The sequence below is a fragment of the Palaemon carinicauda genome, chromosome 22 (assembly GCF_036898095.1).
Source record: "Palaemon carinicauda isolate YSFRI2023 chromosome 22, ASM3689809v2, whole genome shotgun sequence".
NCBI classification, from domain to species: Eukaryota; Metazoa; Arthropoda; class Malacostraca; order Decapoda; family Palaemonidae; genus Palaemon; species Palaemon carinicauda.
Genome location: NC_090746.1, coordinates 111,937,601 through 111,954,115, shown reverse-complemented (window position 1 = coordinate 111,954,115; position 16,515 = coordinate 111,937,601). Strand labels below are relative to the sequence as shown.

The window sequence follows — 16,515 nt, the reverse complement described above, 5'->3', positions numbered from 1 at the left end:
AGTCATCTGAAGACTGCAGCGAGTCCGAACTGACCCAGTGGCTACACCTGGGCCGTTGGACTTGCTCGGAAGGGACCTTGCGTTTGAGAGGCCGTGAGACCTTGGTCCATCGTTTCTGGCGTGAAACTTCTTCCGCAGACGAGGAATGAACGGGCTCTCTCGTCTTCTTGTGGGTGGGTCGATCTTGGAAAGATACGTCCGAAACCACGGAGGGAACGTCTGTCCGCTGATTAAAGCCTGTCGAACCCTTTGGTCGTACGACATTGCTTCTCCCCTGGGCTTGGGAGCTTGCAAGAGGTCCCGGACTGGGAGGACGACAGGCACGAACAGACGCACCCTCATGCACAACACTAACACTTTTCACAGCACTACCACTCACTTCACTTCCCACTGCACTTTTACCCTTCAACTCCCTGACGTCTGCCATGAGTTGATTGCGGTCACTCGCAATGACTCGACTCTCTCACCCAGAGCCTGGATGGCACGCATCATATCTGCCATCGAAGGTTGAGTGCTAGAAGGGGGATCAGGAGCAACCACTACAGGGGAAGGAATAGGTTGTGGGGCATGGGGAGAGGAAAAATCAACTGAGCGAGATGAACTCCTCCTGACTCTATCTCTCTCTAGCCTACGTGAATATTTAAGGAATTCGAGAAAATCGCATTCCGAAAGCCCAACGCATTCCTCACATCGATCTTCCCATTGACAGGATTTACCCCGACAATTGGAACAAATGGTGTGAGGATCGATAGAGGCCTTCGGAAGACGCCTTGAACAGTCCCTAGCACTACACTTTCTGTATTTGGGGACTTGAGAAGGGTCAGACATCTTGAATTAGTCAAAGGGGGAATTCAAAATCTATCCAAGTCGTCAACAAATAATCCAAAATTCAATCAAAGAATGCAAGGAAGTATTGAAGATAACCTCTGCAAAGCGAAAGCTAATAACTAGAAAAGAGTACTTCACCAAAACTGTGAAAATCAATCCAGTAAGCAACAGCGTATTTAGTAGGTCTTGCCGGTGGCACGACAGAGAGAAAATTGATTCTGTGTTTACTTGGAGTACTTGAGTACCTGCTCGACAGATGGCGCTGTTGATGTACACCCCCTACCTATATAGCGATCGCTGGCGTATTTTGTCCTTAGGTTTTTCTGTCGGGCAGCAGAGCTGACAGCTTATATGATCACCGGCTAAGTTTAATATTGAAAAATTAAAAACATTAAAATCAATTTGGATTTTTCTAGCTACATAAACTTGACTCCTTTAAAATAGGGACATGTCTTCAGTGGTGTTGAAACCGTCATTGAAACATCAATAAGGTTGACAGGTAAAGACAAGTACAGTATTACGAGGGGAAGCCCTGCCCACCCACTTGTCCCAGAATAACCACTTCTGTCTTCAGGCTCAATACTAAGAGGGGTGGTTGAAGTGGAAAATTTAATTGAAAGGTTTGTATAGCTGCAAAAAATACATATCACTTTAAAAAAATCTATTTTTTCCTACTTGTATACAAACCTTTTGTCCATTAAAATAGGGATACTCACTCTCATCTTCCCGAGATGTGTCATCCTTCCTGGTCTCGTATGGGACAGAGGAAGGAGACTCCAATAACAGCCTAATGGTTTATCAAGAAATGTAGAAGCTATTACAGCCTTGGCAAGTTATGGCTTGAAAGGAAACTGTTGCTAAAACTATGAAAACCTATCTGATGTTGGCAGTGTCAAACCAGGAACATCTAATTAATTTTTGCCAAGATGCTTACCCATCCTCCCCTTCCCAGGAGAATTGCAGTTGCTCCTTAGCAAATGTAGTCTGCAATAGAGGTGTTCCATTGTGCAACCCACCAGAATAAAAAATATAACCAGGGTATAACAATTGCAGCTACCGCATACCCACAAAACAGGAATAACAAATTAATAGAAGAGCCAGTTATTCTATCTCTCCTAAAGACTTATGACAAACTAAATATTTCAGACATATGACTAGTGTATAATGGCTGCTGCTGTTGAATACCCACAAAATACGTTCTCAGTCTGTTCAGCTCAGACTACAGAATTGTCCATCAAATAATGACATATTTGCTCAAAAAGGAAAGCTTTGAATGCTGAATTTGCCAAGTTGGGTGGTGGTATTTCTAGTGTGGTCGTGTATCGCGTTGTCACTACTTTGTCGCCCAAGTTGAATCTCTATCTCAACGGTTGGTGCGTTCAGTGTAGCTTCAACCTTACGGGACTTGGCCAAGAATTACCGCTTACTGGACAAGACACCCTCTACGTAGTGTCAGTCCTGACGGGGTCTAAAAAGATTCGGACACTGGGGAACCTTGGAAACCATAAGAAAACCAGACATACTTGAGTGCCTCCTCATGCAAAGAAGGATGGACCTGGGAAGAAACAGAGGGACACGCTACTGGTAGGGACCCTGGGGTTGCCTCGCCTTGATCAGGACGCATGGGCGTGGGAGAAGAAGAGGACAAACCAACTGCCTTCACCAATTGAGGTGGGAGGGACACTCACACCTAAACAAGGGGAAGGAGCAAGGTTGGATGAACCTGCTTCGGCCATGAAGCGGCAAACTATCTCTTTATTCTTCTTCCTCCTCCTGTTATAACGTCCCTATTGACCCTTCGGCCAGTCCTTACACTCAAGGCACAAAGACGCAAAAGAGCACTGTTGTCCCTTACACGGCACACAAGTCAATCTTGTCGACTCGATGAAGGTGCCACAACCCTGACCTTTATGGCCAGGATACTTGCGCATCACATGGGATTGCTCCATGAAAATACACGCACAGCAGCAAAGTGACACACCGAACACCAACACAAAATAAAGAAAAAGCACAGAAACACAAACAAAGGTTAACTCATGCCAAGGGAAGTGGCCTCCCTCTTCCCTACCATGCGGGATCAGTTTTCTTCTTCCAGCTGGGTTTGCAGAAGCTGAGCTACTCTTTTTCGAAAAGGACAAGGGTTTGTATTCGTGCCGGAACAGATAGATTACAAACATGGTCACATTCATTCCATAGTCATACTTAATATTATATCAAAGTAAAATATGATTCAACATTCTGACAAAAGCTAGTTACCATGCAAGAAGTGGTCATCCTCTTTTCAAATTCCTCTCTTATATTATTATACTTCTCCACAAGGCCCCTGTATTCATCGTGTGCTTTCCGTAATTTAGCCTCGGCTTTCTCGACATCTTTAGGTGAGGCTCCATCTCTACGTACCTTCTCCAGGTCCTGAGAATTTTGGGATGTTAAATTAGTGGAATTGCATACAAAACATACAAAAGACTCAAAAAGTAAACATGCAAATTATCTAATATGTCTGGCTCAGCAACTCCACCCACACTATCACCACTAAATTGCAGAATTTCACTTGAAAGCCCATCTAGTTTTGATGTTTTTATCACTTTACTTCTAAATTGCTCTCTTTATGTTCTTAATGAACAAATCATTAGGTAATATCAGAAATAGACTGACCCATTCCATCTCTGCATATATTTCATAATCCACTCTCAACGAGTCTTAAAAATATTCACATTTTTTTACAATTCTGTATCTACTCTTTAAAATACTTCATATTCTCCTTAAAGTTCTTGCAAATCTTAATCTATGCTATCCTTATTAACCTCCTCTCTCTCTCTCTTCCTTTCTTCTTGACTAATTTGGCTATCATACTGCCACCATTAATAATTTCTATAAAAAAAAATCATAATTGAGAAACAAATTACTTCACTACTTATGCACTTGCAAACAACCATCCTAAGAGCTACAATTCACTTACCTGACACCTTTGACTATAGGTTTCTCGAGCTTTTTGTGCCAAACCACTTGTGGTTTGTATAGTTTTGACAATTTCTTCAGTTTGGCTTTCTTCATCCTTCACCTGGAAAACAAAGTGTTTGATTAGCAGATGAAACAAAGAATTATTTATTGACGATAATTCAATATTAGTCTATGTACCTCATCATTTATACATACATACCTATACCAAGGCACTTCCCCCAATTTTGGGGGGTAGCTGACATCAACAAATGAAACAAAAACAAAAAAGGGGACCTCTACTCTCTACATTCCTCCCAGCCTAACAAGGGACTCAACTGAGTTCAGCTGGTACTGCTCATCATTTATACATCAACAAAACCTGAGTGGTTTTCACATTAGGCATAAAGCCCTTTCACTTTCCTTTATAACAGTAAAATAAACAAAATACCAAATGAAATATAGATGGCTATTATTCTGCTAACTTTTTTATTCTACTTCATCTTATGACATACCCAGAACTTGTTCAGCCCTAATCAACCCACTCAAACTTTGGGGGTGTCCGCTAACGCTAGGGGGTACAGTGCTTTTGGCCGAGGTGGAATGTGCTGATCTAGCGGAGAAGGTTTATGAGCACTTTTGGGGACATCAAAACAACAGTATAGCAGATCTGACCTTCTAGTTCGTTGCATTATGTCACAGAAAGATTGAACTTTTTCATAATGCAAGTAGAATATTTTTGCGATGCTTAAAAATATATCAAAAGGATGATGAATGTGAAGTTTTTGGCTAAATAATTTTCCAAATTAAACAGAAAAAATAAGAAATATGTTTGAGGTCTTTATATCAGGTGGAAATTGTGTAGAGATGGTTGACCTTTCACGATGATCCAATCATTTTGATATAAATGTCATTGGTGAAGAACTGTGACAGGTTAAAAAAATGCTAAATTTTTACAGAATAGGAGGTAACGGTGTTGCTGATGTAGTTACAATTTGGGTGTTTTTTTTTTTTTTTATCATTTAGGGCTAAATATGTCATCCTAAGGTAACGTTAATCAATATTTAAAATCTTAGCACTAATAGTATTTGAGCTAAGCTGACTGAAGTAAGCCATAAAAGGACCTGTGGCTCATGTGAAAATTCTATTCACATGAGGATGGGAATGAAAGGGTTAATAAAAATGCGTGTGTATCCTTTTAACTAATTTACCCATTTAATAAGTTTATATCTTTCATGAGAGCAAATCATAAATGTTAATTATATACTTACCCCTTTTTGCTTTTTATGAAGATCATCACTATACTTGACTACTTCCTTAACTAAGTCCTGGACGCGTTGGACGGTGTGACTGTGAATGTTACTTAATTTTTCAGACGACTGACGTAGCACCACAAATATAGGAGCACAAGTTCCCTTTTCGGTATTTGTACTAGCCTTGTTGGCTAATTTAACAAGAGACTTGGAATAAGTTTCATCAATGGACCACCTGTCATAAAAAAAAAGGCCAAAGGATTAGTACAGTACAGTATGTTACAACAACACTTATGAAAGAAAAGAAATATGAGTGACACAAATCAATCTTTACTACTGTGCAAAAAACCCATTGAAAATTAAAGCACTGAGTAGAAATGATACAGTACTTCAAACTTTGTATCATTATAAAGGACAAGATATAAAGTTTAAATATTGGAAAAAATAACTTTATGGAAATAAAGATACAGTATGTAATTATACTGTAGTACGGATATATATAATGAATTCAGGTATCTTTATATAAAGTATCCATAATATAGGGAGTTTTATCCATGAAATACATCTACAGTATATACAAAGATTTCAAAAGGTCTTTGAATAATTATGGTTTCATAGCTACAAATCATCAATCTACACAGTTTGTTTTGCAACTGTATTTCCATTGTGTAACAATCTTTGATTCCAAACACACACTAATAACAAAAATAGTGATTACTTAACAAGCAAGGAAGCTCAGATAAATGGGTTACAGTCAATATTCCTATATCATCTACATAACATTAACCATGCTAAATGACAACTTTATTTACAATTCTTTTTTTTATCCAACAGACTTGTATCTACAAATAACGTCATTTTTGTTAACATCTTACATCAGCTCCTCCTTGAAAATATTGAGTAGTCATGGATACATCACAAACTTATCTTCCAAATCAGGAAATCTCAACTCCCTCAATGTTGCTTCTCTATCAACTCTCCCATACACTTTCTCTACGTTCATTTATGTTACATACAACTTATCAATTTTACTTTAAAAAATCTCCCCAAATGGTTTTTGATAAACAAAAATCACACCTCTTCTAAACCAAGTTGTCTACTACTTATCAGTTCATTTTTCTTAATAAAAATCCTAACATACACTTTCACAGATATAATGAGTAATATCACTTAATTCTAGCAGCAGCGTCTATTTCTCTCACTGATTCATCCAAAACCCTTCCTTACCCAGACATATCTTACAAACCATGGTCAGCATCTCAATCAAACATGCTAACGCTTGAAATCCATATGCATATCAATGTCTTTGAATTCTTCCACCTTTTAACAGCCTTCCTTACATCCAAACCAATCACTTCCACAAGCATTCTTATAATACCCATTTTCTCTTTGGAGTGAGTCAGGTCTGCCTCTTTTTTTTCCCATTCCATAAATCTTAAAAAAACATGCTACATTTTCCACATACAGTACTGCCTTCTCTCTATGCTGCATACTTACATCTTCTATTCAGATATCCAATAGTTCATTTAACCAATCTCTAAATACAGTACAGGTACTGTAATTACTTTTGTATAAAAATTAAAAATTTAGAAGTACTGAAAAGGACGAGCCATTAGACTTTTAGTTAGTGGGGGAGCGGGGAGTAGTAACTACCTCTCTCACTCGCACACCTGGGGTGTGAACCTCGCTTTGCTTGGAGGTACGACTTCAAAGGGGGACTGATACTGGCGGGCCAATTTGTATGAATAGCTACAGGTTTGTAACATTTGGAAAAATAATAATTACTTCCAAATTTATCATTTGTTCCATAACTGAAATACAAACCAAAGCTATTTATAGGGATTGACTCAACCATTCGGAACATGCATGTCTGCTAATTAGGCTTTTTGGCTTTGACCCAGGGATTCTCCTCTGTGTGTGCTAGCATATAGTAGGTGGAAACCCTAAATTTCGCTAAAACCTTGCTATGCATGTTCTGTGGTCTACACAAGCTGTGTGTTTGTGTTACTAGCAATCTGACTGTCAAAATGAGAGTTCTTCCGAGTCATAGGAATAGTCCAAAGTCACCAAGACATAACTAATAGCCCCCTCGACACAATACCAGATTACACATGGGAACAATGGTTTACCTGCAGTTGGTTGAGGTCAGCTTTGCAGAGGACACTGGGTGCTAATTTCCCTAAGAAAGGGGAGGATGAAGAAAAGCAAGAGCCAATCTTTCTTAATCATTCACTCATACTAAAACTGGGTAACCAATGCCCTCAACCTCCTCCTACTTCTCCATCAAGAAGCTTGATGTGTTAAACCAGTTGTTGTGTAGCCACCACAGGACTGATAGAGACCGTATAGAGTCTCCTGTGTGTTATGTCTTGCATGTAGTGGGCGGTGAAGGTCGTTTGACACTTCCACATGAACGCTTGTAGAACCTGCACCACAGAGTAGTTTCGTTTGAGCATCAGGGACGAAGCAATGCCCCTGACATCGTGTGCTCTGGTTGCCGTGTTAGAGGAGGATCTGGATTCAGAGCGAGGTCAATGACCTTGCGAATCCAGGCAGAGATGGTGTTTTTTGTGAACTCCTCTTGATTTTCCTCGTGCTGATGAAGTGTGTTGATACTCGAGACAATCTCTCATAGTTTCCTTGAGGAAGGGCCTCTAGTTTCTCCTTGGCATAGTATAATGCTGCAAAGGACTCCCAGACCGAAGGGTTTGGATTCTGGGATTTGAGCTGCAATAAACAAGGTAGTACATTATTTGACCCATCATCATGAATGAGACATTAAGGACATCCCATGAGCTTCACAGACTCTCTTGGCCAAAGCTAACATGAGCAGGAGACCTGTCATCAAGGTCAGGAGACCTCTGCTGCTCTGAGTCCTGGAACGAGGTCTCCTTTTTGACTGAGGGTCCGTGGGCTCAAAACTCTGTATGAGGGGCGATGCTGACATGGATGAAAGGTTAATTCCTTACGGTATGAAGGCGAGGCTCAAGGACTAGCGGTGGCCTTTCATTGCCGAGACAAAGAGAAGCTTTCCTCCCGAGGATAACCGAGAAAGACCCATAATGCTGGCATAACAGTATCAAGGGCAAGGATAACCCTTCTATGATACAAACTTAAAGTCCACTTAGCTTGGAATAGCCGAAGCCAAAGATCTATCCAGGTATGCAGACATTCTCTTTGCAACCTGTTGTGGGAGACTCCCTGAGAGAGGAGGAATTGGATAGTGTACAGGCGTGAAATTAGAGCAAAGATATTACTTTGTGAAAGATGTTGAGGGGGTTCTCTCAGGATCTCCGTCGGGAGTTGCAGATGAGTTAACTAGGCATGAAGAGTCTGCTGGGCAAGACAAATCTTGCTGACAAGATGTGTCTGCTGGGCACAACGAGTCTTGCTGGCGAGATGAGTCTGGTGGCCTGTTCCCGAAGATCAAGGGCGGGGAATGGAAGAAACCAATTCCCGTAGGATCTCTCATGAACCAAGTCAGTAGGTAAGAAGAGTCTTCTAACAAGATAAGACTGCTGATGACGAGGCTACAGCAGGCAGCAAAAGCCACTTCATCACAAATATGACAAATTCGAAGATAATTTGTATTTTTCCTGACCATCCAACCCTAAGCTATTTACATTGGGTTTACCTTTTAGCATAGCTGAAATGACGAGCCAATAGTTTTTAACGAGGGTTAATTACCCCCGCGCTAGTTAGTGGGGGGGTAGGGGAAGGGTAGCTTGCTACCCCTCCCCCCCCCCACACACCGGTGATTTGCTTCACTTCACTTAGAGGTAGGACTTCACTTGGGGACCAGGGATGGCGGGCATATATGTGTAAATAGCTAAGGTTTGTATGGTTAGGAAAAATACAAATTATCTTCGAATTTGTCATTTGTTCCATAACTGAAATACAAACCACGCTATTTACATTGGGTGACTTACCCCTTAGGAAGGGTTTAAAGTCCCCAGCCTTAATGACTTCGGCTTTGCCCGGGGGCTCAATCCCTCAGTGAGCAGCACTTGAGAAAAGGAGCCCCTGCACCTCACAAGTTCCTAGCGAGTGGCCTACATAAGCAGTGTGTGGAGGAAAGTGTGACTCGTCCTATGAAGTTGACCTTGAGACCTTTAGATAGGAATCTAGGATAGGACGTTCCCAATACCACCTCGTCAAGGTATGGGGGATGCAACAGTATTAAGCTTAATACTAGGAGCACAAAGAAGCATGGGTTACCTGCAGAGGTCGAGGTCAGCTATGCGAGGACCAGGATGCTGCTTCCCCAAGAGAGGGGAGAATGAAGAAAGAAGTAAGGGTCAGACATACTCTTTCATTCACGCAGCCTAAGACCGGGTAACAACGCCCTCAACCTACTGCTACTTGTCCATAAAGGAGCCTGAGGTTAGACCAGCTGTTGTGCAGCCACCACAGGGCCGATAGAAAACGTATCGAGGCTCCTGTGGGTCACGCCTTGCAGGTAGTGGGCTGTGAAGGTCGTCTGACGCTTCCAGACCCCAGCTTGAAGTACCTGCGTCACAGAGAAGTTTCTCTTGAAGGCCAGGGACGTAGCAACACCCCTGACATCGTGTGCCCTAGGGCGACGTGACGGAGGAGGGTCTGGATTCAAGGCATGGTGGATAACCCTTCGAATCCAAGCTGAGATGGTGTTCCTTAGTCCTGCCTGTGCTCACAAACAAAGCTCGCACTTGAGGACGGACTGCAGCCGTTCTCTTCAAGTAGTGCCTCAGACACCTCACTGGAGATCGTAGCAGCTGGTCTGGGTCGCTTGTTACAGAGCGGAGACTCGCGATCCTGAAAGAGTCGAACCGAGGATCCGGCACTCCAGGATTCTGAGTCTTGGCAACAAACTCAGGGACGAACCTGAACGTTACCTCCCCCCATCCCCTTGAATTGGCGATGTCGTACGAGAGACCATGAAGTTCACTAACCCGCTTGGCCGAAGCCAAAGCGAGTAGAAAAGCCATCTTCCAAGACAGGTGGCGATTGGAGGCCTGGCGTAATGGTTCGAAGGGAGGTCTCTTAAGAGCCCTGAAGACCCAAACCACGTTCCAAGGAGGAGGTCTCACTTCCGACTGGGGGCAGGTAAGCTCATAGCTACGTATGAGTAGAGAGAGTTCTAGCGAGGAAGAAATATCCACGCCTTCCAGCCTGAAGGCCAAGTTTAAGGCTGAGCGATAGCCTTTCACTGCCGAGACAGAAAGGCGCATTTTCTCCCGCAGATAAACGAGGAAGTCCGCTATTGCTGGATTAGTGGCATCGAGTGGAGAGATACCCCTCCCACGACACCAACCACAAAAGACTCTCCACTTCGCCTGGTAGACTCCCTCAGAGGATCTTCGCAGGTGCCGAGACATTCTCTCCACAACCTGTTGCGAAAAGCCTCTTTCCGTGAGGAGACGCTGGATAGTCTCCAGGCGTGAAGCCGAAGCGAGGCCACGGCCTTGTCAGGGACGTCGGAATGGGGTTGTCTGAGAAGCTCGTGTCGTGGAGGAAATTCCCTCGGGAGCTCCGTCAGGAGCTGCAGAAGGTCCGGGAACCATTCCGCGTGATGCCATAGCGGAGCTACCAGAGTCATCGAACAGTTGACCGATAGTCTGGTCCTGTTGAGCACCCTTCTCATCAGACAGAACGGTGGGAAGGCATACACGTCGATGTTGTCCCACCGTTGCTGGAAAGCATCTTGCCAGAGTGCCTTGGGGTCCGGGACTGGGGAGCAGTACAGAGGAAGCTTGAAGTTCAACGCTGTCGCGAACAGGTCCACAGTCGCGGAACCCCACAAAGTCAGGACTTTGTTGGCTATCTGAGGATACAAAGACCACTCGGTACTCACTATCTGCGAGGCCCTGCTCAGACTGTCGGCGAGCACATTCCTCTTGCCAGGAATGAAGCAAGCTGATAGTGTTATCGAGTGGACTTCGGTCCACCTCAGAATCTCTACTGCAAGATGGGATAGCTGCTGCGAAAAAGTGCCTCCCTGCTTGTTGATATAAGCCACTACCATGTTGTTGTCGCTCATCACCACCACGGAGGGACCCGCCAGGGACCGTTGGAACTGCTGAAGAGCCAGAAAGACGGCCTTCAATTCTAGCAGGTTGATGTGCAGGCACTTTTCTGATTCTGACCAAAGGTCTGAGGCCCTCTGGTTCAGAACGTGCGCCCCCCACCCTTCTTTTGACGCGTCCGAAAACAGAGTCAATTCCGGGAGGAGGACTAGAAGACTCACTCCCTTCCGCAGGTTCTCGTCGACCAGCCACCACCGCAAGTCCGTTCGTTCCAAAGATCCCATCGGGATCAGAATGTCCGGAGAATCGGAACCTTGATTCCACCGGGACTTGAGCCGCCACTGTAGGGATCTCATCCTAAGGCGGCTGTTTGGAACCAGATGAGCCCGGGAGGACAGGTGACCTAAGAGACGCAACCACGACTGGGCGGGGAGCTCTTCTCGCCTGAGGAAGGGTTCCGCCACCCTCCTCAGCCTTGCTAACCGGTCGTCTGATGGAAAGGCTTTGTGGAGATTGGTGTCTATCAGCATGCCTAGATAAACCAGTCGTTGGGACGGCTGCAGAGAGGACTTCTCGAGGTTTACCACGATCCCCAGACCCTGGCAAAGACCTAGAAGCCTGTCTCGGTGCCGAAGAAGGGTCGACTCCGAGTCTGCTAGGATCAGCCAATCGTCCAGATAACGAAGGAGACGAATGCCGTTCTTGTGCGCCCAAGATGAAATCAGGGTGAATACTCTGGTGAACACCTGAGGAGCTGTGGAGAGACCAAAACACAGCACCTTGAACTGGTAGATCTTGTCGTCTAGGCAGAATCTCAGGTACTTCCTGTAAGACGGATGGATTGGGATCTGGAAGTACGTGTCCTTTAGATCCAGTGTGCACATGAAGTCTTGTGGTCTCACCGTAAGTCTGACCGTGTCCGCTGTCTCCATGCTGAACCGGGTTTGCTTGACAAACCCGTTCAGAGCCGAGAGGTCGATGACAGGTCTCCAGCCTCCAGACGCCTTCTTTACAAGAAAGAGTCGACTGAAGAAGCCTGGGGAGCCATCGACGACTCATGGAGAGCACCCTTCTTTAGCATGGTCTCGACTTCTGCCCGAAGGGCTAGCCCCTTTGCCGACCCCGTGGCATAGGAGCTCAACGACACTGGATTCGCTGTCAGGGGAGGTTGAGATGTTGTGAACGGGACGCGATAGCCTTGGCCGATCACTGAGACCGTCCATGCATCGGCCCCGTGTTGCTGACACCTGCGGACGCAACGCTGAAGGCATCCCCCCACAGGTGGACACGCAGGGGGACTGCCACCACTAGGGTTTGCGGCCGCAGCCGCTACCCCTAGGAGTCTTGCCTCCCCTGGAGGACTTGCCGCCCCTCTTGACCTTGGCTGGAAAGGGCTGGGGCTTAGACACCACTTTCTTAACTGACGGTGCCTGCTTCGGAGCCTTACGAGGCTGCTGCTGCTGCGGCGGCGGAGCTGGAGGCTTATAGGGCCAAGCTGTAAGGGACCTATGGAGGAGGGAGTCCATGCTAGATTTCCTCCACCTCTCAGCCGTTCGCTCCATGTCCTGTGGCTCGAACAGATTCTCCCCAAGAAGGGAAGCATGTCTGAGCCTACACACATCCACGGCGGGGACCTTCGGATGGAATCTCTCGGTCACCGCATCGCGTCGCTTCAACACCGAGTTGGCCCACAGGGTGGTGACCTGGTGCGCCAAGAACTCGATGGAGCGGGTGCCCGAGAGTAAAAAGGTCTCCAGGGCCTTCCTATTGGTCTCCTTAGACAAGTCGTCGGAGCGCAATAGGATGCCCAGAGTTCCTAGCCAAAAATCCAGCCACGAAGTGGCCTGCATGGCACACTTCGCGACCTTCTCATGGCTCATGATCTCCTCCGCCGAGAACGACACCTGCCGGGCAGAGAGCTTCTCAAGGGGAACTCCCTTCACCAGCTCCTCCACGGAGTGATGGAGCGGAAGAGCGAGACTGGACTCACCCAAGATCTCGAAATACCTCCTCTGCTGAAGACGAGGAGGAGGGATGAGTTTATTCCCGGCAGAGGAACAACTGGAGGAGGCAGGAATCGCGAGCTGGGCGTTGGCCCTGGATCTGGCACTCTTCAGACCCCGAGACCAGGGCAGAGCCGCACTGGACTTAGGGGCCTTCTGAACTTCGACCACTTCGTCCAAGTGGATACAGGGAGGGATACAGGATCCCAACAAAGAGGTTCGAAGAGCCCCTTCCGCGCGAGACGATTCTCCTCCATGAAGAGAAGGCTCGCCCCTTGGTGCTGAGGGGAAGACTATCGCTTCACTGGACTCACCCGAGGACGGAAAAGCCTCGTCCACGGGAGAAGGAGAAAATGCTCGAGCAGGAGAAGGGGCCTTCCAGACAGACCTCTTGGGAACCAACTTCGCCCTGGGGGAAGTAACCACGAAGACCACTCCTCTCTTTCTCTTCAGCGTAGGAGAGGCAGCCGTTGGTTTGTTGCCCTGATCGGCGAGTGCTGGTTTCATTACCCTCACTAACGCCCGCATCAGAGGACCAAACCAAGTTTGTTGTTCCACGGACACAGAGTCCAAAATCCTCGCTGGAGGGAAAGGGATCGGGCGATCCTTCGGAGTGGACACCACTGGACCTGCCTGAAAAGAAAGGGGGGGAGAAAGACGCACTAACCTCTCTGCAGTGTCTTCCCTGTCCTGCACAACAGTCCTGTGTTTAGATGGAGGCAATCCAGAGCGCTGTCTGGGAACACGCGTTCCTGCTGCTATCACTGGCTGTGAAATTCGACGCGAACGATGGTCGCACGGGCGCGCAGGCGAGCGGTCGCGCAGGCGTACAGGCGAACGAGCGTGTGGGCAAGCCAGCGAACGAATGCGTTGGCGCGATGGCGAGGGAGCGCGCTGCCGCGTGGGCGAGTGAGAATGCTCCGAAGATCGCTGGCGACGTTGGTCCGGAGACCTGTAGCGCGAGGGAGAGCGATTGCGAGCAGGCGATCGGTGGTGCGCTGGCAAACGCTGGTGCGCAGGCGAGCGATGGCGCGTTGTCGCATGGTGACGCGTTGGAGAGCGATAGCGCGCAGGTGAACGATCGCGCGAGGGCAAGCTAGCAGAGGGCGAACCATGTCCTTCCAGAATCTCTGGGCAACGACGCGTTGGAGAGCGCGTGAGCGCAGGCGTTAAGTCACGCGGGCGATCCGGAGATCGCCGATGGTCAGGTGATCGCTGACGCGTAGGAGAACGCTGACGAGCAGGCGATTGTAGAATCGTCTGTGAACGCTGGCAAGCAGGTGATCGGTGGCGAGCATGAGGGCGACGCGTGAAATCCTATGAAGGAACAGTTGGCGCGGCGCGTTCACGAACAGAAGGAACAGCTGGCGCGGCGCGTTTACGAACAGGAACAGGAAGAGCGTAGGCGCGTGGGCGAACATGTGCTTTAGAAACACGCGCTGGAGAACGCGGGCGATGTTGTGCAGGAACAAGCTGAGGATCGCGAGAGAGCTCAGGAGACTGATGGCGTGCAGGGTGCCCAACAGGGACTGCAGGATATTCAGAGACCACAGGGGAGCGCTGGCGAGCAAGAGGGCGATGATCCTCAGAAGAGCGCTGACGAACAGGAGAGCGCTGACGATCAGAAGAGCGCTGACGAGCAGGAGAGCGCCTGTGCGCTAACACTGCAGAAGGGCGAGCAGGGGAACGCTGGCGCGCTGAGCGCTCTTCAGGAACAACAGGATGAAGGATGTCCTCAGGAGAGTGCTGGCGAGAAGGAGGGCGAACATCAGGAGAGCGCCGGCGAACAGGTGAGCGCTGACGAGCAGAACAGCATTGACGAGCAGGAGAGCGCCTGTGCACTAACGCTGCACGTGAAAGGGAAGAATTCCTTTGCCCCGAAGGGACCGTTGCCCGTCGGGTGACGAGGTCCCCAGAAGGTGAAGTTCTAGCAGGAGTAGGAGACCGATCTCCAGAGAGGTCTAAAGAAGCTGGAGCTGTAGGCTGAATACGACTAGGAGAGTCCCCTTCGGAAGAAGAAGATCCAAAAAGGCGCCTCTCAACACCCTTATAAGGGGAAGGGAGGCCCTTGCGACGCAGCGGACGGTGAGCCTTACGGCGAAGGCGGCCACGAGGAAGATCATCAGGACCATCAGTCCTCCGAAGGGGAGTCTCAGTCAAGGCACTCCCCTTAGAGGGAAGCTGGACAGCAGACGAGCCCGCAGGACTCCCTTCCCCCTTCGAAGGATGTACGGAAGGGGGAGGAGAGCCATCAGCACCAACATCCTCAACTGCACATGCAGAGGATTGCCCCGCCCCGTCGGAGGCCTCTGCCACCACGACGTCGACGATAGACAGAGGGTCTACCTCTGCTATCACTGCCGACCGCTTAACGGCGGCCCCCAACTGGACAAGGTCAATCAGTGTAACCCTGGAGGGCAAGCCCTTAAGCCCCAGGGAAGCCCAAATCTGTAAAAGATCATCATTAGACAGTGAATTATCAATAACCTCCCCCGGAGGAGGAGGGGGAACCGCCCCGCTATGGGAGGCGACGCCTTCTCCCCCCACCCAAGGTCGGGAAACAGAACTAGGGCCTGCGCTACCACTCGGCCGACTCTCCTTAGGAGCCGAACGAGGGGGAGCTTCGGAGGAGGTTTGTGCGACGAAAGAAGAGTCCCGAGAACCTTCCTCCTTCAAGGCAACCCCAGAAGGAGAACGGTCTCTCTTGGACTACTTCTTACGCCGGCAGCCAAACCTCTTCCACTGGGAGGCAGACCACTCCCTGCACTCACTACACATGTTTTCCTGGTCACACCGTCGACCCCGACACTGCGGGCAAAGGGTGTAAGGATCCGTATCCGTGGCCGACATAAAGAGACCACAAGGGCGGCCGGCAATACCAGGGCACGTACGCATAGCAATAACAAAGGCGGCCAACTTCAAACACACACACACGCTGTAGAGAAAAAGCAGAAAAAAGATTAAAGGCTGTCAACGAGGACGATGAACAGACACGTCTGTTCATCGCCGGAGCCAAAAGTGAAGTGAAGCAAATCACCGGTGTGGGGGGGAGGGGTAGCAAGCTACCCTTCCCCTACCCCCCGCTAACTAGCGCGGGGGTAATTAACCCTCGTTAAAAACTATTGGCTCGTCATTTCAGCTACGCTAAAAGGTAAACCCAATGTAAATAGCGTGGTTTGTATTTCGGTTACGGGACAAATAGCTATCAGGAAACAATGCATATCCTTGGCTTCTTCCATTAATGTCCCTCAAACATGACTGTCTGAAAAATAATTTATCCACACTGAAAGACAAAGATCAAAACAGCCAGATGAGGATACCAATAAGTACGTCTGTACTTTCTGCCGGCCAGAAGTCAAGGTGAAGGTGTAGTGGTTTGCGAACTGTGGCCAGATGTAGCACGCAGACTACCTAGTGTCCAAATGCCGACCACACTTCAACGTTCACAACACAAAAAGATCAAACAGTGGAATACCCAGAAATCTGGGC

General features: G+C 47.8%; 1 protein-coding gene across 6 annotated transcripts in view; it reads right to left on the bottom strand.

Moving 5' to 3' along the window:
* The window catches only part of LOC137616684 (F-BAR domain only protein 2), a 184,766-nt gene that overhangs the window by 145,211 nt on the left and 23,040 nt on the right, over positions 1-16,515 (bottom strand). For all 6 annotated transcript variants that reach the window (XM_068346631.1, XM_068346632.1, XM_068346636.1 and 3 more), the window contains exons 3-5: positions 5,037-5,253; positions 3,788-3,889; positions 3,085-3,240 (exon numbers count right to left, since the gene is read on the bottom strand). In XM_068346631.1, the coding sequence (XP_068202732.1) occupies positions 3,085-3,240; positions 3,788-3,889; positions 5,037-5,253 (475 nt within the window). The remainder of the gene's footprint in view (positions 1-3,084; positions 3,241-3,787; positions 3,890-5,036; positions 5,254-16,515) is intronic.